Below are 20,932 nucleotides of genomic sequence, written 5' to 3' on the forward strand. Positions count from 1 at the left end.
CCCACACACACACACACATATATATATATATATATATATATATATATATATATATATATATATATATATATATATATAAATGGTAGACAATTATTTTAGAACCTGTTTTGGAAATTTATAGTTCATATTGTATTAAATATTCTTTTAGCTCTGCTAACTTTATACAAAATTATACTCATTCAGACAAATTCATGCGTTCCTTCGATATTTCCAGTCTTTTTACTTGCATCCCATTGTTAGAGACTATTAATATTTGTGCTGGCGCTTTATATCGGAGTAAACTTCCGACTCCCGCATTACCTTAAAATCTTTTTGCAGAATTAATGAAATTCGCCACCATGTCGGTAGAATTCAGTTTCAAGGAGAGCCTAGCCAAAAGGAAAAGTTTACATATTTAATAATAGAGCAATATATACGTTTTGTGGTTAAATTTTAATTTCTGAGAAACACCATATAGAGACGTATATTCGATTTAAGAATTTATTGCTTGACAAAAGGAATATATAGAAGGGTAACTGTGCTGAAAAGCAAAATAGCGTCCATTCGCAGCTGAACATTTTGCTAACAGCATTTCATTTCCTCTGATGATATAAGCCGTTGTTGAAAATCTATGGATTAAGCAAATTAAACTAACCCCTTCTATATATTCCTTTGTCAAGCAATAAATTCTTAAATCGAATATATGTCCCTATACGTTGTTTTTTCAGAATTTTAAATTTAACCACAAAACTTATATGTATATATATATATATATATATATATATATATATATATATATATATAATCCGAAGTTCGTTGTAAATGAATAAATAGGGTATTGTAAAAGCAAATATGCAGATAAACAGCGCCTGTACTTTAGCACATTTAAAACAACTTAAAACAATCAACTAGATCGATGAAGATTTCATGTGTGGTTATAATTAATGTTAGTCTGTTTGCACTGAAGTTCAGAACACTCGATATTAAGATAGTCAATATATATATATAAGTGTATATATAAGTTACTTTATGTATATATATATATATATATATATATATATATATATATATATATATATATATATACTAATCTATCTAATATATCAATCTTCCCACACATCTATATCCTGTATGTATATTTACTTACATTTTACTATATGCATTTACTTACATACTTACTTGCTTTATCCTGAACTTGCAGATACCGGCCATCCTCTCCTCTTAATTTTTTTTAATTTTTTATTTTATATTTGATTTTTTTATTTATTTATTTATTTTTTATTTATTATTTATTTATTTATTTATTTATGAATTTATTTTTTCCATTTAGTGTCTTTTAACAACTCTTACTGACATTTTCTTAAGTAATAACCTGTACATTTCAGTTGACCTATGTTTTTGCCCTATATTTTTTCGCGCCTTTACACATCTTTTTGTCTGGGTCATTTTGACATTTGCTTTTCTATTTTATATTTAATTCTATCACCATTTAATTTTTTTCTCTTCTTCTTCCCTGATCTTTCTTATTTATATTATGTCTCGGCAGCTGTGTCAAAAGCATACCTTTTTTTCTTTTATTAATATTTTTGGAATTTGTCCCTTTTCCTTGTACATATTTGTGAATTATTCCATGGATTTCAGCCTTTTGGGTTATTTTGGACAATATTTCAATTACGTGATTTCCTTGGATGTTACTTGTGCAAATGGAAATTCAATTGACTTTCTTGGAGTTATATTTTTGGATTTTACCGTCATTGGATTATTTACCTTTCACCAGACTATCCATTCACGTGTAATCACCTTTTTCTTCACCATATTCCCTCTGCTTCACTTTTTGTTATCAAGTAAGATCCTTGACTTACTTGCAGCTTCCTCAAATACTTTTGTATGCAAAATCCGATCCCGCATTTGATGTGAAGCGATGTATTTCTTCGAAACTCCGCTGATTATCAAGTGTCTCCTTTTCAGATTAAATATGTGTTAACTCTTTTTAAAGGTGTTTTTAACATGTTTTATAAACTGTTTGCTCTTATATATATATATATATATATATATATATATATATATATATATATATATAGTAATTTATAAAATATATATGGCGATTAAGCTACACTGAATATTCTGCGTTTCATCCAACTATAGGATTAGTCAGGCTTATGCGCGAATTCTGTCGTTGCCTCTTGTTTTTATACATGTTGAGGATTACTAGTTGGCAAATCAGCTTTCTAGTATCCACCGCGCCCCTTCCTACCAGCCAATGGGCATGCATTTTATCAAACAAAGGATCTGTTTTAGAGCTAGGTTAGTGGTTTTTAGGTGGCCGTTCTACTCCTTTTTTTTTAAGCCTGACGAATCCTATAGTTGGATGAAACGCAGAATATTCAGTGTAGCTAAATCGCCATATATATTTTATAAATTACTAACTAGCTCTACCTCCGTATTGAGCACTTTTGAAGTAAATACTTAAAGTTTACGCATAAATCTATACTTTCGTATAGTAAATTTATGTGAATAAATGAAATAGTTATATATATATATATATAAATATATATACTTATATAATATATATATACTTATATAATATATATATATGTTATCATGACTATTTAACACTCAACAGTGCTCAATGCATAAGTAGAGCTATGTAATAACTTACCATATTTATTTGGATAGCTTATGTAAAATATATATTTTCTTACTATCTCTCTCTCTTTCTTACTCTCTCTCTCTCTTTCTCTCTCTCTCTCTCTCTCTCTCTCTATATATATATATATATATATATATATATATATATACACACATGTTATGGTCAGGTTATGTCATATGCTACTGGTACCATATAACCCAGTAATACCTGCCTCATGGTCGGGTCACCGGCGACTAAACTGGTTCCCCCACCAGACTTGTTTGGTGAGGAGGGTTGCTAGTCTCCCTGAAGGATTAAAAACAAGACCTTCCAAAGGGCGAATGAACTCTTTTTCTGGGTCCACGGCCAACTAGCACCGTGTGTGTGTGTATATGTGTATTGGGGTAGAGAGGGCTCCCGTAAGCCGTGGTGAAGGCAACCTTTCTAGGAGAAGCAAATCTCTGATTTAAAAAAACCATAAAGCGGAAGACCAGTACCCGCATTAAGCTGGTCTGCAGTTTAATTTGTTGCTGGCTATCTTGCTCTTGCTTGTTGCTGGATCTCAACATTTTGAACTGAGAGAGACTTAGCTGTCGTACAAAGCTAAGACTCTGTAACATCATATTTGTATAGATACTCCCTCAGACATTTGGGCTCATGGATTTTAAATGTCTGAGGGAGTGGCACTCGTCTGACAAGACGTTGCAATCATCATGTGTGTATGTATAACATCATAGATAACCTTAAAGCTCTTGGAAGTGACGTGTTGAGTTGTGAAAGTGCTTCAAATGATCGTGAAAAGTGGCGCTTCCTGGTCTATCATGGCTGTGATAGCTTTGAGAAGAAAAATATGAGCATGCAAAAATGAAGCGTGATATCCGGAAGAAAAATCAGCCAGATCTGTCAGGCTTGTCGGAGGTTTTCGTGCAGAACCACATCTGTGATTTATGCGGTAAAATGATTTTATCCGAAGCTGGCCTAGCTAGCCACAAGCGATCACATGGAGATCAATCTTTCTTTGATGGGGAAAACACTGCAAGGCATAGAGGTTCTGTTTTCTCTGTTGTCTGTAAATAAAGTGGAGGCCTAAAGCGTCATATGAACGTCCACAGTAGAGCAGCACCAGTTGGCATCCCTCAATCCCAGCTTAAGTTTGACCTTTGCAACAGATTGTGTAATAGCAGGGCTGGTTTGAAGAGTCACCTTTGTTCTCACAGTAAATAGAAATTGATGCATCTTGATCACATCTCCACATGTATATATATATATATATATATATATATATATATATATATATATATATATATATATATATATATATATATATAACACCATTTCTAAAGTACATGAAAATGAATGAAGAATCAGCAATAAAGCAAGGGAAAGATGGTCTCCTTCTGTCAAGAAGTGGCAATACTCATGTATGTATGTATGTATGTATGTATGTATGTATGTATGTATGTATGTTTTTTGTATGTATGTACATGTATGTATGTGTTCCGGTGTTTCAGCTTATATGCATATACATTTATAGCGTGTCATTTTCATTTGGAAACAGAATACATGTTCGTTTTATAACTCATTGTCCCTGACCCAGTTGGTTTATATGGCAACGTAGGTCAAACCTCACATAAAATCTGAACGAAATCATTTTGACACCAGTTTATGGCACATTCTAATATTTAATGCATTTTTACACACACAAAAGAAACTGATAAACCAAATAAAATGGAGGATACAAAAGTATCTAAAAATAATTTTAAGAAGGAACGGGCAAGAATTTTCAGCGTTTGACATTCGTATTAAAACCTGATAATGTATTTTTCACGTTTATTTGTAAAAGAAAAGTCTGAGAAACACACACACACACACACACACACACACACACACACACACATATATATATATACATATATATATATATATATAATATATATATGATGGTTATGATTGCAATGGCGTGTCAGACGAGTGCCACTCACTCAGTTACTGAAAGTATATGTGTCCGAAAATGACTGTTTAGTCATGCTAGAGACTTGCACACCCTCAAGCAGACATGACATTGAAGACGGTCATTGGTTTACATACATGTATATACATACATGTATACGCACACAGATACATACACACATATATACATATATACAGGCATACATATGATGATGGCAGCGAATTCGCTTTCGAACATTGCCATCACTAGATATAGCACAAAAAAAAGAAAAAAGTGTATAGAAACACGAAAACATTCAGTGATGGCTGCAGGAATGTGGCTTTTAAGCCCTGCTAAACTCTGGCATTCCTTAGCTCACATTGTACATCCGCCCGCAGTTGAGGCAGGTAACTCTGGCAAGTCAAAACTGCTTTGTGGCCCGCTGCGCCGATAAGTAGACTGGTGACTCATCAGCCCAGCTCTGCTAAGACATATTCTCCCGCACACCTCACACTCCAGACCAATTTGGCTTCCTCTCCCATCCACGGCTCCTTTGACTCTCCCCTTCCGGATATCGCGCTTCAGCCACTCATTCTGGTTCGATGCGCCTCAAACTTGCCCACACCTCCCCGCAAGGTCCTTCTCCACCCTCCGCGGTCCAAAGCAAGACTCTCCCAGGTTCTTTCATCAATCTCACATTTTTTAATGTGGATCTTAAACAATCCTTAAATCTCAATTTAGGCTTTTGAGCCAGACGTTTCCCTCGGCGAGCTCGCCATAAAGGAGTTGTTTACGAAGTCGACTGTCTAACATTCTCACCGCGTCCACTCCATCTCAGTCTATGGTTAATAACATGAGCCTCAATGCTGAGACATTGGGTCCCATCAAGCACCTCCCCATCACTGACATACATCTGCCAATCCACACCTAAGATTCGCCATAGGCACATCTGGTAAAACCACTCGAGACGTCTCAAATGCTCCCTTTATGTTGTCTAAGTTTCACAAGCATAGAGAAGAGTAGAGAGAACGGATGCGACATAAACCTTAATCTTAGTTGGCAGCAAGATCCCATGACGTCTACACAAACGCCCGTCCAACTTTCCGAAGGCATCACTTGCCCTGCTGATCCGTAACGATACCTCATCATCCAGGGCACCTGACATACACATTGTGCTACCCAAGTATACTTAAAGACAACCGCTATCCTTGACCCACAGATATAAAATGATGGCTCATAGCATGGCATGCCCGGAGCAGGCTGATGCATTAAGAACATATGCTGTAGAATATATATAAGGAAGGTTGTGTTTGGTCAACACGACTAGGGTGCATAATATCATATAATACACGGTTTTATTTTAAAATTACCGAAATGGTATTACATGGAGATAAACAGCTGCTGCGACCTGAAAAATATAAGAACGGTTGTAAATTCGATGGAAGGAAACAACTACAATAGATATACTTAATTCCAAGCAAAACAATACCCCCGGACGGATTTATTTTTTACATTTTTATTTGATCGTCTTAGAGGTGAAAAAGCCTACACACACACACACACACACACACACACACACACACACACACACACACACACACACACACACACACATATATATATATATACTATTTCATAGTCACGAAATTTACATCAAGGAAAGATCAATGTGTTACAAAATTAGAATTAGGAAGAAGAAATGCCTAATTTCTTTGCCTGATTGAAATTATTTCAATAAAATCAAGTGTTTCGCTGTTTGTTTTTGATTATATATATACATATATATATATATATATATATATATATATATAACTACTTAATTTACTCACATAAAATTAATATACGAAAGTATAGATTGATGCGTAAACTTTAAGTATTTACTTTAAAACTTCTCAATACGTAGGTAGAGCTACTTAGTAATTTATAAAATATATATGGCGATTTAGCTACACTGAATATTCTACGTTTCATCCACTCTAGGACTCCTCAGGCTTATGCGCATAAGCCTGAGGAGTCCTAGAGTGGATGAAACGCGGAATACTATATATATATATATATATATATATATATATATATATATATATATATATATATATATATATATTAATATTGGGACGATTATTCTGAATCGGAATCAGGAATCGGAAAAATTGAGGGAATTTTGGGTATCGGAATCGAAACAATTGGTGCCTATTTTCTGATGCTAAAACGATTCTTTTAATTGTATTTTTTTTTAATTTCACTTAGAGCAAAATATTCCATTGTTGGTTACATTGATAAAATAATAAGTATTTGTTCATTTTATTATACCAGTAATTCTAAAATCGATAGATCACTCTTAACAAGTGTAATTTTACCTTTTCGAAAATATCTGCATATTTAACATGTGTGTGTGTGTTTTTTGTTTGTCTATTTTCTTTTTTCTTTTTTTTTTACAGGAATCGGGGAAAATGACAACTCCATAATTAACTATTAAGAGATTTATAAAGAATCAGAATCGGTAATTTTATCGAAATTGGAATTTAGTACAGAATATGTAATTGTATCGGAATCGGAAAAAATATTATAATAGCTCCATTACTTGAGGGTTAATAATTATGAAATTATCAAGTTTATATAGGGAGAAACATTACAAAATCCAAAGTTTTTTTTATGTATGATCGTTTCGGAGACGATATAAATTTATTTATTTATGCGATATTTTCAAATAAAATAAAAGTATCGAGAAATAATTAAAATATTTCCAGATATCGTCTCCTCATCACCATAAAACTTGCGGGGGTGGGGAGACACAGTTTTTATTTTACATTCTTATCTAAGTTTATTTAGTTGTATAACCTTTGTGAGATACTGTTTCCATGTTGTTTTTTACGGCTTTGTTTTAAAGAAACACGGAACCCTATATCACAAAGATTCAACAATAAATTTACTTAGATAAGCTTGTTAAGAAAATTTTGGTGTCTTCCCACCCCCGCATCTTTTATGTTGATGAGGATACGATATCCGAAAATATTTTAATTACTTCCCGATTCTTTTATTATTATTTGTACATATCGAATAAGTAAATGAATATCATCTCCAAAACGATCGTACATGAGAAAATAGGATTCTGTTATGCCACCCCCTCATGTTAACTTTCTGATTTTTTTTAATTAGTAACCCATCACCTTTCTATATAAATATATATGTGTGTGTGTGAATGTGTATAATACACACACACACACACACACACACACACACACATATATATATATATATCGAAAGAGATTGCGAGAGATAGAGATTGAGAGAGAGAGAAGGAGAGGGAGAGAGAGGTGGAGAAACGAATCATCTTTATAAAACAAATACGTTGCTAAATACTTATTCTAAATATGTGTTAAACTCTCTTAAGTACGCGCATTGCATAAAACACATTCACAGAATGTATATATGTATATATATATATATATATATATATATATATATATATATATATATATATATATATATATATATAATAAAAAATCACCGGACTATCCATTCATGTAAAATCTTTTTATTATTTTTCTTTTGCCTCCTGTTCCCCTTACCTCACCCTTTTTTTTAACCAAGTAAGATCTTTGACTTACTTGTAGTTTCATTAAATACTTTTATATGCAAAATCCGATCCTGCATTTTACTAATTCCTGCCCTCTGATGAGAAGGAGACTATTTCTTCGAAACTCCGCAGATTAAGGACTATCCACTTATCTTGTGCTTCCTTTTTTTAAATTACATATGTTTTTAACTCTTTTTCAAGATGTCTTTTAACATATTTTATTAATCATTTGTTCATATATATATATATATATATATATATATATATATATATATATATGCATACAAGCAAAGATACCTGCGCTTTGGTACCCGCTTTATATGCACCATTCCAGTAAGTGGATGTTTTAAGGGCAACTATTTCTTAAGAGTTTAAACATTTTTAAGTACGCCCTGAAATGATTTAAATCCAACTACGAATTTAAAGCAAATAGATTATATGACACTTATATTGTTACACATAAAAATTGAAACAATTACAAAGAATAACAATGGTTAACATTTAATTGGTCGAGGGGATTGGGGTAAAGGAGGGTTATCTGATTAAAAAATAACAAAAAATAGCCAGCGCCATCGTGACGGCCCCCAGGAGAGTGACGAATCCAAATTTGGTGTGCACCATCACTACGTAGAAGAGATTATGACCTTAACTTTTAACCATGACTTTGAAAAATGGTGTGCACCATTCCTAGGTCAAGTACCATAATCATGTCTGGTTTGGTCAACATTGGTCCAGTAGTGTGAAAAATTGTTCGCACCAATGCCTAGGTATGGGACAATAATACACCCATGTTTGGTCATGATCGGTTCACTGGTACTGGATGTAGGGGAGTAGTACACACAGATAAACACAAACGTTAATACTCAGATCTCGAAAACTAATGTACTGTACACACAATAACCCTTGTCCTCGAGTGGCTTCCGGGCTTTGATAAGTGGTGACTACCTTGTAAAAAAATATATATAGATATATTGTTTAATGAATTTTAATAAAATGTTATGAAGTTATTCATATCGATTAGCAATGTTTTTTCAAAACTAGCAAGGTCACCCGGCGTTGCTAGGGACCACAGAAGACAATGAGAAACATTTTGAACATACCTGTTATTCTTAGGATAGAGCAATTTTTGGTGTCTATGTATTATTTGCCATCTTGAGCAAAAGAATATTTTACCTACACTAGGACGGGTATAATATGTATGAAATAATTGTACTTTCACTTGGACAGGAAATTTACAGCACGTATATAGAAAACAAATTGTATACCTAGGGTGGGTAATGTGCAACACATATTTAACATAATTTTCTTTGTTAGCTTTTCTGTATGTCATAGGAAAGAGTTTGTTTTTACATCAGTTTTATAGTGAAGAAGCACCTTATTTCTTATATAAATCTCATACTACTCGAATATATTATATGATTTTCAGTTTTGTTAACTTATGTAAGTCATAGATAGGATTATCTTTGTTTTTCATATTGCTACTATACTGTACAAGTACTTTATTTCCTGGGTAGGATACTGTGTAAGTACCTGGGTTTTTTTTTAAATTTTAAAATGAAAGCACTATACTTTTGAGATATTCTGTTGTGCTGCATTTTCTCTGCGTCTAGAGTAAGAATTTGTTTGTTTTTTATCTTTATGCTATAGTGAAGAAGCACCTTATCTCACATTTAAAAAAAATACTACTCAGATATATTAAGTGATTTTCGGTTTTAATAACTGTTATGCATTTTAAAGGTAGGATTTTCTTTGGGTTTCTTTCATATGAGTAGTATACTGCACAAGTATCTTATTTCTTGGGTAGGATAATGTACAAGTACGTCATATATAAGATATTAAATGAAACTGCTCAATAATTTTGCATACTTTTCCCTATGTCATAGGTGAGAGTTTGTTTTTATATCAGTGCTATAGTAAAGAAGCACCTTATTTCTCATATAAAGTTCATGTTACTCAAAAATATTACATGATTTTCGGTTCGGATTACTTTTATGTACGTCGCAAGTAAGATTTCCTTTCATATGGGTATAATACTGTACAATACATTTCTTGGGTAGGATACCTCTCATATATATATATATATATATATATATATATATATATATATATATATTTATATATGCCTCGGCAGACTGTCATAATATATTACAGTAATCTGTGAACCATAGGTTTTGATGATTGGTATTTTCGAAACTATCACCGATTCTATATCCATAGCTTACACACATACATCCCATATATATATACATATATATATATATATATATATATATATATATATATATATATATATATATATATATGCACATAGATCATATATATGTATATATATGCATAGATCATATACATATATATATGCATAGATCATATATATGTATATGTATATGCATTGATCATATATATATATGCATACACCATATATGTATGCATGCATCATAAATATATATATATATATATATATACATACATATATATATATGTATGTATGTATATATATATATATATGCATTTATCATCATATAATGATTAGATCACCCTGACTGACGTAAAACACATTTTAAAATATTATGTTTTAATTTCAACGTTAATTCATCGGTTAACGGTAACCGAACGGATACTGTCTTTGCCAATGAAGCCAGAGATGGCTTCTGTCGCCGGGTTCGAATCTACCGACTGGTTTTAATCGTTACACCCTACACTGAAGATTCCCGAAAGGATGAAACACTAGTGTCTGTAGGTATTTATTATTATGGTAAATAATTATGTCAGCCCCTTTAAGCAACTCGTTTCTGATCGTTGAGCACTTAGATCACTATGACTGACGTAAAAACACATTTAAAAATAAAATGTTTAAATTTTAACGTTATTTCACGCGGTTAACGGTAGCCGAATGGATACGGTCCATAATAAGCAGGCAGCATGATAACTAACCCCGAATGGGATGGACACAATTATTCGCAAATATGTTATTATTATAGTGGGTAGGAAAACATGCACTAAAATAGAATTCCTATCAAAAACATGTGTTTTCATCCATAGGCGCATACGGATATGAGAATTGAATAGAAATACAAATTATTCAATCCAAATCGATACAAAGAAAAGCATAAAATATATCGTAAAGAAGCAAAAACGTGTCCCATTAATAAATGAAAAAGTAACCTACAAAAACTTTTACGAATAAAAAATTATAACAGTCGTAGTATAAATCTAAACAACACCCTTTAAATGGAATCTTTCTATCTCTTTACAGAATTTTTTCCTAGGATGGAGACATATGTTCGAAGAATAATTTTACAATTACTACTAAAACGTCAAAAACCTGTGGTAGTTTTCTATATTTCATTGGAATACGTGGTTTGTATTAAATCGTGATTAATAATGGTCCTGTTATTTAAAAAGAGTAGAATGTAGATGCACGCCATTTTGAACCTCACGTAATGTCCATTCTGTTCCTTAAATTGAAACGGTAGAATAACAGTTTACGTATGGGTATCTAATGAAATTATCGTTTGGAGCAGAAGTGAAAAGGATTATTATTCACGTAGGAAATAAATTAAACATACTAAACAAAATCACGAAATCACAATGAAAAATAATTACGTTGAATGTGAGAAGTGAAGATCCTGAAGTATTGGCTTCAAGAGAATGTGAACTTGAGAAGAGAAATCTATCCTACTACCACCTGTAAATATGATTTGTTGTGGAGAGAGTCTCTCGTCAGAAGTAATATAAGAATTTTTGATAATGAATATTAGCGACTGATAATATCCGCAAGACCACCAAGTATTAGCAGGTTAGGTGAACATATCGAATTTATGTATACGGCGAGTGTGTTTGTATTTAAATAATGTGTTTTTTTCTATACAGGAAAAGTTGTTTTCATTTGAATTATATATATATATATATATATATATATATATATAAATTACAATAAGTTTATCAAGGTAATCAAAGTGGTAAACTTTAAATATATTATAAATATTAAAGAGTTAATATTTACAAGTAAAATGATCTCAATCAGATGTAAAAGCTCAATAACACCGAAAAGGAAATAGAGCTTATAATATGAACAAATGATTGATAAAACATGTTAAAAACATCTTGAAAAAGAGTTAACAACATATTTAATTTTCAAAAGGAAGCACAACTATACACACACACACACACACACACACACACACACACATATATATATATATATATATATATATATATATATATATATAATTCAGATTAAAATTATAACAGCAGGCTACTTGTCAAGTGGTAACGAGTTCGATCCTAATCAACAAAGTTTAGCCATACTGAAGTGAAGTGATACTTCGAAACATGCCTGTCTATGGATGACTTACTTTTGCGTACGTAAATATATTTAAATAAATATTTAAATAATAAATTAATAATTGCAAATAATACGTCTCTAAATGTGGGGCGACTAGAATGTAAACAAAGGGCAGATAACTTCTATCTAAAAGAGCACTCAAGGGGTGAAAAGAAATACCACGGAATCGATTATAAAAATGAAATATATCCACAATCTTATCGTATATGAAAAAAATTGGATTCTGTTATGCTCCCCCTCATGTAAACTCTCTAATTTTTTAATTATTAACCGATCACCTTTCTATATATATATATATATATATATATATATATATATATATATATATATATATATATATGTGTGTGTGTGTGTGTGTGTGTGTATGAATGTGTATAATACACACACACACACATATATATATATATGTATTTATATATATATATATATATATATATATATATATATAATTTGAGGTTGGTATATTCCAGAGGTGAGGTAACCAATGAAATATAACCAGGTTAATACAATGCCTGATTTCGTTTTCAATATAAGCGAGGTTTTTAGCGACTAAACACTAGAGGTCCGAAAGATGTGCATGACTGTGTAGCAACACATACTGTTTATCTAAAAAACAAATTGAAATTATATATATATGTAGTCATCCACATGCACTACTGTTTCGCATTATCCCAGCTCATTAGAGCGGCTAGATTAGTACCCACATCTTACAGTATTCGACTTGCTTGTTTATTTACAAACAGAGTGCTTTCGCATTAAAAAGAAGAGAGTCATATATGTATATATATATATATATATATATATATATATATATATATATATATATAACTTTTATAATTTGCTTCAATCACTTGGCCACTTATGTATGTTATAGTGTACATTTTTTGTGGTCCCTTATTTTTACTAGTTCATGGGACAAGAATGCATTACATCTGATGTAGTAACTAGTGCTATTACTTGGAGTAACACCACTTGGGTATCGCGCACCTCGTAAAATTCAGTGTGGTTAAAGCAAACTGATGCAATATTATTTGGCCTTCGAATACTATGTGATCTTGAATACGTTTTCTTGTAGTGAAAACTCCTGTTTGTATGTACGTGTGTATCCTCGTATGTTTATTTTTTGTGTATCTATGCGTGTATATATGTATATATGTGCATGAATATATGTAGTCATGTGTATGTGCTATGTATCTATGTATGTGTATGTAATATGTACGTATTTATGTGCATATATGTGTGTCTGTGTGAATATGTATGTGTCTATGTATATGTGCGAGTATATATGTATGTGTGTATGTATGCAATGGACTGAATTAGGATTTGAATACTTTTAGTCATTGGATATGATTTGTCAAAGATGAGGAAAACTAATGCGTAAAAATTGTTGACCCAGATGGCCCCCTCTTGCCGGTCCTACCAACAGCCGTATTCTTTCTTGGAAGTGTGTATTATGCAGGTCTTTGTTCTGATCTGTCTCGGTAGGAACATCTGCCTAAACCTCACCCCTATGTTCGACCAACTGTGATTATCTAACACCCCCCTCCGTTCTGCCTGTTACCTCAATTTAGGCACGTTCAGTATTGGAGTCCCAGTCCCTCGATCTCGCAGCGGAACGTCAAGGTCAGAGGTTCCCTTTAACTGTCCCCACTTGCATCGCCCATAACTCGTTTTGCACAGAGAAACCCGAGGGAGATTGCCCTGCAGTTGTCTTTAACTTGTCTTCGTAAATCTTTTTGATTTTTTTTCTTTTTCACATTACAATGTGATAGTCCCTTGACTCGTTTCCTCACAAGCGAAACTAAATGATCCGTCGATTACTATGCAAGGCTGTCATAAGGGAAAATGTCTTGGGCATTGTTTTTATATTCATTCTCTTTTTCTGTTGTCTTCTGGGTTTCGGTTTTGTTTTTGTATATTTGTGATGGGGGATGAGGTTTTTTTTTCTTTTCTTTTATCCCCTCGGTTTAAGGATCATTGCGTTTCTTTTTTTTATTGTGTTTTTGTCGAGAATAAGTTGTTTCTTAACTACGAACTGTTAAATCGATACTAACGAGCCTTCGAAATAACTTAGTTGGTAATTCTTACGAATGCTTGCAGCTGTCGTGTACATGGCGACAACATATATAATCACTAAGAAATCAATATCACACCACACTACACCACACAAATGTATATGCATGTCTCCAACCAACCGCATATATACATATAGGAAAAGAAGCAGGGGCACTCGAGGTTGGTAGGGATTGAATAAGAGTCAACGAATAGTCCACCTTTCTATTACTTTTGTTATCGAAATAGGCGAAATCTGTCAATCAAATCAATCAGTTGCCTACTTTAATCAGAAACCCGCCACGTTAAACCGGGAGGGGGGAGGGAGCTTCACATGCCTCCTCGCATTGACGTAGTCCACGATTTATTGTAGTTTTATTACACTTTAGAGAACATACTGGTGATTTTATTAGATTAAAATTCCAAATGAAAAAGTCAAGTTGGACGGTGCGATTATATTTTAAACAGAAGCATTCATTTTGAACTCGCCCCTGTTATATCAAAGAAACTACTGGTGATCTTATATTCCTTGTTTTCTGATTAGGCGGAGATAAAACTTCACGAATGCTCTTGAATATTGTGCTGCATAAAAGTGTATACTTTAGTCCAAATTGGGTTGTTTCTTTTTTTTTTCAATTATCGATTTTCGATAGTTATAGAAAGTATTCCGATATAAAACCCATCTAAGAACACTTTCAGGTAGATAACGTACATTTGTGTGCATTTCTAACTTGCGCACAATTATTTAAGCAAAATGACAGCATAGATGTATATAAATTATAACTTTGCACAACTGGGCAATCTCATCGGCGCTTATTAATAATAAAATTGAATTACTACTTGCAAAATCATAGAAAATTGTTCGCAATTACTTGTATGAGTTAGCATATCATGATTGGGCTTCGAATATTTCATTCAAGGTTTACTTGTGGGACAAATTATCCTCATGCCAGATCTTACTGCAGAACCAAGATTAAGCGAAACGTCAAACCTCGAGGACCGGTCTAGACGGTATTCAAATAAGTATGCCTGCGTTTCTTTTAAAGTAATTATTTTTGTATAACGTAATCTCCGCTAATCCGCTTTTACTTCTTTTTCAAACGTATTACGATAAAGAAAATGATCATAAGTGTGCACTTACTGTCTTGAAGATTAAGCGATGCTTTTGGTTTTCTTGTCGATAAAAGCTCAATGTTTGTTATTGAGGAACACTGGACACTTTTCATCCGATAGATGTCGCTGCTCAACCAAGTGGAATTAACCCCTGTTGAAGTTGTAATTACCTGAAAAATGAAAGATTGGACAGGAAACTTAGTAAACTTAAAAAAACAAAAACAATTCACGAGTAAAAATATCACGCATATAAATGTACGAATATTTTAAATATAAAATCGTACACATAAAATAATGTTATTTCAAAATAAAACAAAAATATTTATTACACGTTTAAACCGAAAATGATGTTATAACTGCTAGACTTTGGAATTCTCTTCCGGTTTCCTGCTTCCCCAACTGTACTGACATACAGAAGTTCAAGTGTAATGTGAACAGACATCTTGTTGCTAAACTCCCTACATAATACCCCGCAACTTAAGCCCCTAATAGTAGCCTCCTATATCAAAGTGGCAATGTGCCTTGTTTTGTGAAGATGTAATTAAAATAATAACAATAAAAAATTAAAAAGAAATATTACTCATTTAAAATTACATCATTTTTAGCTTTCATAATCGTTTCTAAACACTCATATAATGCTTCCTCAGATACAAACATTTTTTTAACCTGTCGCACTTAGCGCAACAATTCGTATAGATTTAATTTTATCTTGCCGGGCATTATTTATCTTAACGTGAGGCTCGCCTGTCTCCTGGATTTATGCGAACAAAATAAATTAAAATAAAAAATTAAAATAAAATGTCTTACTCCAAAGAAGAATTTTTCAAATTTAACAAGTTTCAGCTAAATAAAAACACCCACACACACACACACCCACACACACCCACACACACACACACACACACACAAACAAACACACACACACACACATAATAGTGAAAGTAAATGATTTGATAAATTTCAAATTGCTCTATTTTTGTTGTTTTATTTGTATTTTAAATATCATGTATACATTCTTCCAAAAATCTATCTAAAATGACATCATATGAATTTGAAAAATCCTGTTATCTGACTTTGCTCAGTTTGTAATACAACAGGGTCAGTAAAGGTCGGAGACGGTGCAAAGCTTGCATTATATACGCCAGTCCTGAATAGACATATTATAACTATTACTTAAAAGAAAACACTCGGATGTCATCAACGAGAAAATAATTGTAAATGTCTTTTGTAAGAATAAAATAGGCACAGTAGTTAAAGGGAAATAGAGTTTTCAAAAGAAGCAGATAGTGCTAGAGCTCTGCTGTGAAGTATTTTTTTTGTCTTTTTTTGTTTTGTTTTTGTTTTTTGCTTGTTTTTTTATCTTTTGTTTTTGTTTTTTTTTTGTTTGTTTTGTTGGGTTTTTTTTTGTTAGTGAGCGATGTTTTATTTAGTAAAATGCTAATAATCTTACTGCCATTATTGATAATACTACAAATATTACTACTAGTGATGATAACGGAAATCAAACGGGTTAAAAGAATAGTATGCGTGCACATATGGAGATTGCTACATATGATGTCTCATTAATATAAAAATTAAATCGCTATTGAGGTGCGAAATTACACAATAAGCGTACTGGTGAAAAGACTACGCGAACACACGAGATTTTCCAAAAATCTGGATGACGGATTTAATATAAAGCAAATGAATTAACACCAAATAATTATTGGATCACTGGAAGCACTTGTCAAGAATCCGGAATGCAATTAGGCGAAATTGTAATCAATGGATAAATAACATTAGGTATAAGACGGCATTGGTAGTGAAAATCTGAAGAAACATCTCACACTCACTGTCTTATGACAGTGCGATGTATTTAATTCCGAAATCAATGCTTCGTTGCATATTCAATGTATACCATTGAACGTTATCTCCCATATAATATTTTTATTACAGAAATTTCTCTCTTTGTAAGAACATGTACCACATACAACTTTACTATGTCTAGATTATTAGCTACTATCTTATGTAACTTTAAAACGACATTTCAAATACATTTAGTCGTTATAATAAAATCCTACATTACATTCTAAGATCCTGACACCGATTATCAAGGTTAAATTAACAAAATGGCTACAATAATATCGACGCGTCTCCATTCACGCTGAACGTTTAGAGAATGTTCAGCAGTAATATATTACATATGAAAAATGCCGCTGTTGAATTTCCACATGTCCCGTTAGTAAGGCTTGATAAGATTGTTAGTTCGATTAGGAACGATATGATAAGAGAATTAAAACGAATGTCCGATAAGAGAATAAGAGAGTTTGATAAATTAAATTAAGGATAGTTGACATTGAACTAAAAAACGATCATATTGACGTAAGCAGAGCAATATTTGTCCTTTATTGTAGCTCGGTCTAAATATCGATAATATACCAATCACTGCTATCTGACATTTTAGAGAGTAAGGTATTGAACATGATAGATCGAACATTTTCTACCATGCTGCAGCCCCTGTCACATCATCGTAATTTTGCATTTTCTTGTTTTTTTTTGTTGTTTTTTTTTATTCAAGTGTTTCCACACAATTGCACTAGCGGACATGTGTCATTGTTCAACCTACTTTCCTGTTTCCTTTATTTGATTAATTCAAAAGTAAAACCCTTTAACTTATTGTCAAACGATCAACTACTGGCCTGTCAAAGTTATCCTTTGGAGATCCGATAGGACGTAAAAGAAGTCACAGGAAGCCAAGGGAGAAGATAGAGAGGAAATGTTTTGGATCTGACATCTCTCAACAGTTGGGTGCCCATCAACTAACTTGCCCTCGATTGAAAGGAATGGCGAAAAATAAGTCACGTGTGTTCGCAATTCACACCAAACGGAAGATGCGACTCAGGATGACCAACATGCACATATTTAATACTATATTAACAAACATTTTGTTGAAGAGCCCTCCCCACTTAGTATTTCCCTATTAATCTAACCTCTAGTAACAGTAGTTCTTTACATAATATCGGAACGAAATATGTATGGTATGAGCAGAGATAGGTTGAGCTCCTAAGCCTTAAAAGGCAGTCTAATCTAAGGGAAACAACCCTGAAATAAAATTCGAAGTGAAGCCCCGTAGTTAGTTACTTTGACCAAATTCTGGCAAGGTTCTATCAACTCCTGCACTTGGATCAATCTCCAGTCGTCCTACCTATGTCTTGCCATTGGATCCAGATTGTTTTCCGAGTGAGAGAGTGTGGACAATGCTGCGCAAGTTCTCTTCACTTTAAACTAATTCACGCGCAAGTTGTGATATTGCAGAAATTGTAGATTAATTATAGAACAACAATGTAGATAGCAAGAGAGCACGTGCCATTAGAACAGACAGAGCAATAAACATCTCTAATACAGAAATATCACCGGTGTCCAACATCCGGGAAATACTTTAGAGCTCGATCGGTCTAACAAGCTATCCTCGAACCCACAGAACAAGAGCAGGATCACGGTTATCTACGCAAAATATGGACGAACACCATGAGCAGAAATCCACAAATGGGTCGATATGTTGTTAAAAAGCAATAGTAAATGCGTATGCAGATTCAAGTGAAAATAACATGATGCACGCCATTTTGAAAATGGATATATTAAAAAAAATAAAACACTCGTGTTCTGAGTTGCGTATGACGATCGCTTAGACATGCTCCCCAAGGAGACTGGCATAGCGCAGAAGTATGTAAAACAATACTTTCTAATAATCGGAACAAAATGGGGAAGGTGAGGAGAGCTTGTTGATAGTAATAAGAAAGGGGGAGTTGTCACAGTTTACAAGGAGACGTTGTTAACACTAGAACGAGATGACAGGAATCACTTTCAGAGACTATCATATTTTCTTTAATGGCTGGCAGTTAATTGGCTAAAATCGTAAATCTTCTTAAGATTTACCGAGACAGCAAAAGCAAGATGTTGCGCAGGCTCCATTGTAGATATAAACGAACTATGTGTGCATTCATTCCTTCTGCGACTTGTTATCCTCATCCTCAGAGTTGTTGTTGTTTCAACATGTTTCAGCCAACTTATCCTCTGGCCTTCTTCAGGTGATTAACCGCGATGCTGAGTCTTGTAACTGTATCTCAAGTGATTACTGCCTTCCATAGTTGTTGCCTCACCACATTTTGGCCAACTAATCATCCGGTATGCTTTGAGTAGGATTTAAACAGCTATCTTCAGACAGTGCTCACCTGGAATCAACGCCTCTATCCACTGCGCCACGGGACTTGAAAGTGAAACAACAAAACTATAAAGATGAGGATAACAGTCCCCAAGAAGAATGAATGCATGAATTATGAAGCCTCATATCAAATGGTTAAAAAAAAAACAAATAAATAAGCGAATTATTACATTTAATTTGATTTATGCTCGCCAAGTCTGGTAGTCACAGATCGCAGCGTACGGACAAGCTTATTGTGTTACGTCCGTTGCATACGGAGGTTAATAATGGTACTCGGCTTTTAATTCAACGAAGACCGGGTTTTATATACAGCACCTCATATTTGTAAATGGAAATTTTGACTAAGCTTAAAATAGATTAATAACTGATTTGACAGAAACCGTCGTGTGGAAGTGATTAATGTTGTATGGTAAATAAATAAACACGTTAGTATTTAAAGAAAAGAATACTAAAAAGAAGATGAATGAAAAGAAAATGACTGAAAAGGGGTAATGAAAGAAACAAGGATAGAAGGAAAGAATGAAAGAAATTAAAAAGAAGGAAAAGATAGAGGAGGATAAGAGAAATATAAAAAGAGAAAAAGAAGTAAATTTGGAAGAAAAAACCCAAAAAATAAAAAGATAAAGATAAACAAAGAATAAGTTTATAAAAAAAGTCAGAAGTTAACGAAAAGAAGGAATAATAAAGAATAAACGAAAAAAATATATCGTGTCCTTTGCTAAACTTTAACAGAAAATATTCGCCTAGCTGAAACCATTGTCAATAATTTCCTCCAATCTTTATCTGTTTCTAAATCTGAACATAGATTCCATGAATAAATCTTCTTTCTTTTGAACTGCCCGCTTGTGGAACGCTGTTTCGTTTTCCTGCTTTCCAGCTGACTTCAATATGGTCGTTTTAAGTTCAATGTAAAGTTCTTGATGAGTCGTCCCCTTACTTAATAAAACTAATAAAAAAAGAAATAATAATAATAATAATAATAATAATAATCAAAAGAAAAATAATACTAATAATAAAATAATAATAATACAAATAATAATAATGAAAATAATAATAATAATAAAAAATAATAATAATAATTATTATTATAATAATAATGATAATAA

At 32.8% G+C, this 20,932-nt stretch overlaps 1 protein-coding gene across 6 annotated transcripts in view; it reads right to left on the reverse strand.

Moving 5' to 3' along the window:
- Positions 1-20,932, reverse strand: part of LOC145259312 (uncharacterized) — a 2,114,304-nt gene that overhangs the window by 39,045 nt on the left and 2,054,327 nt on the right. For all 6 annotated transcript variants that reach the window (XM_080117200.1, XM_080117201.1, XM_080117198.1 and 3 more), the window contains one exon: positions 15,654-15,795. In XM_080117200.1, coding sequence (XP_079973326.1) covers positions 15,654-15,795 — 142 coding nt within the window. The remainder of the gene's footprint in view (positions 1-15,653; positions 15,796-20,932) is intronic.

This window comes from Euprymna scolopes, chromosome 34 (genome assembly GCF_053919585.1).
Source record: "Euprymna scolopes isolate OS-2025 chromosome 34, ASM5391958v1, whole genome shotgun sequence".
NCBI lineage: Eukaryota > Metazoa > Mollusca > Cephalopoda > Sepiida > Sepiolidae > Euprymna > Euprymna scolopes.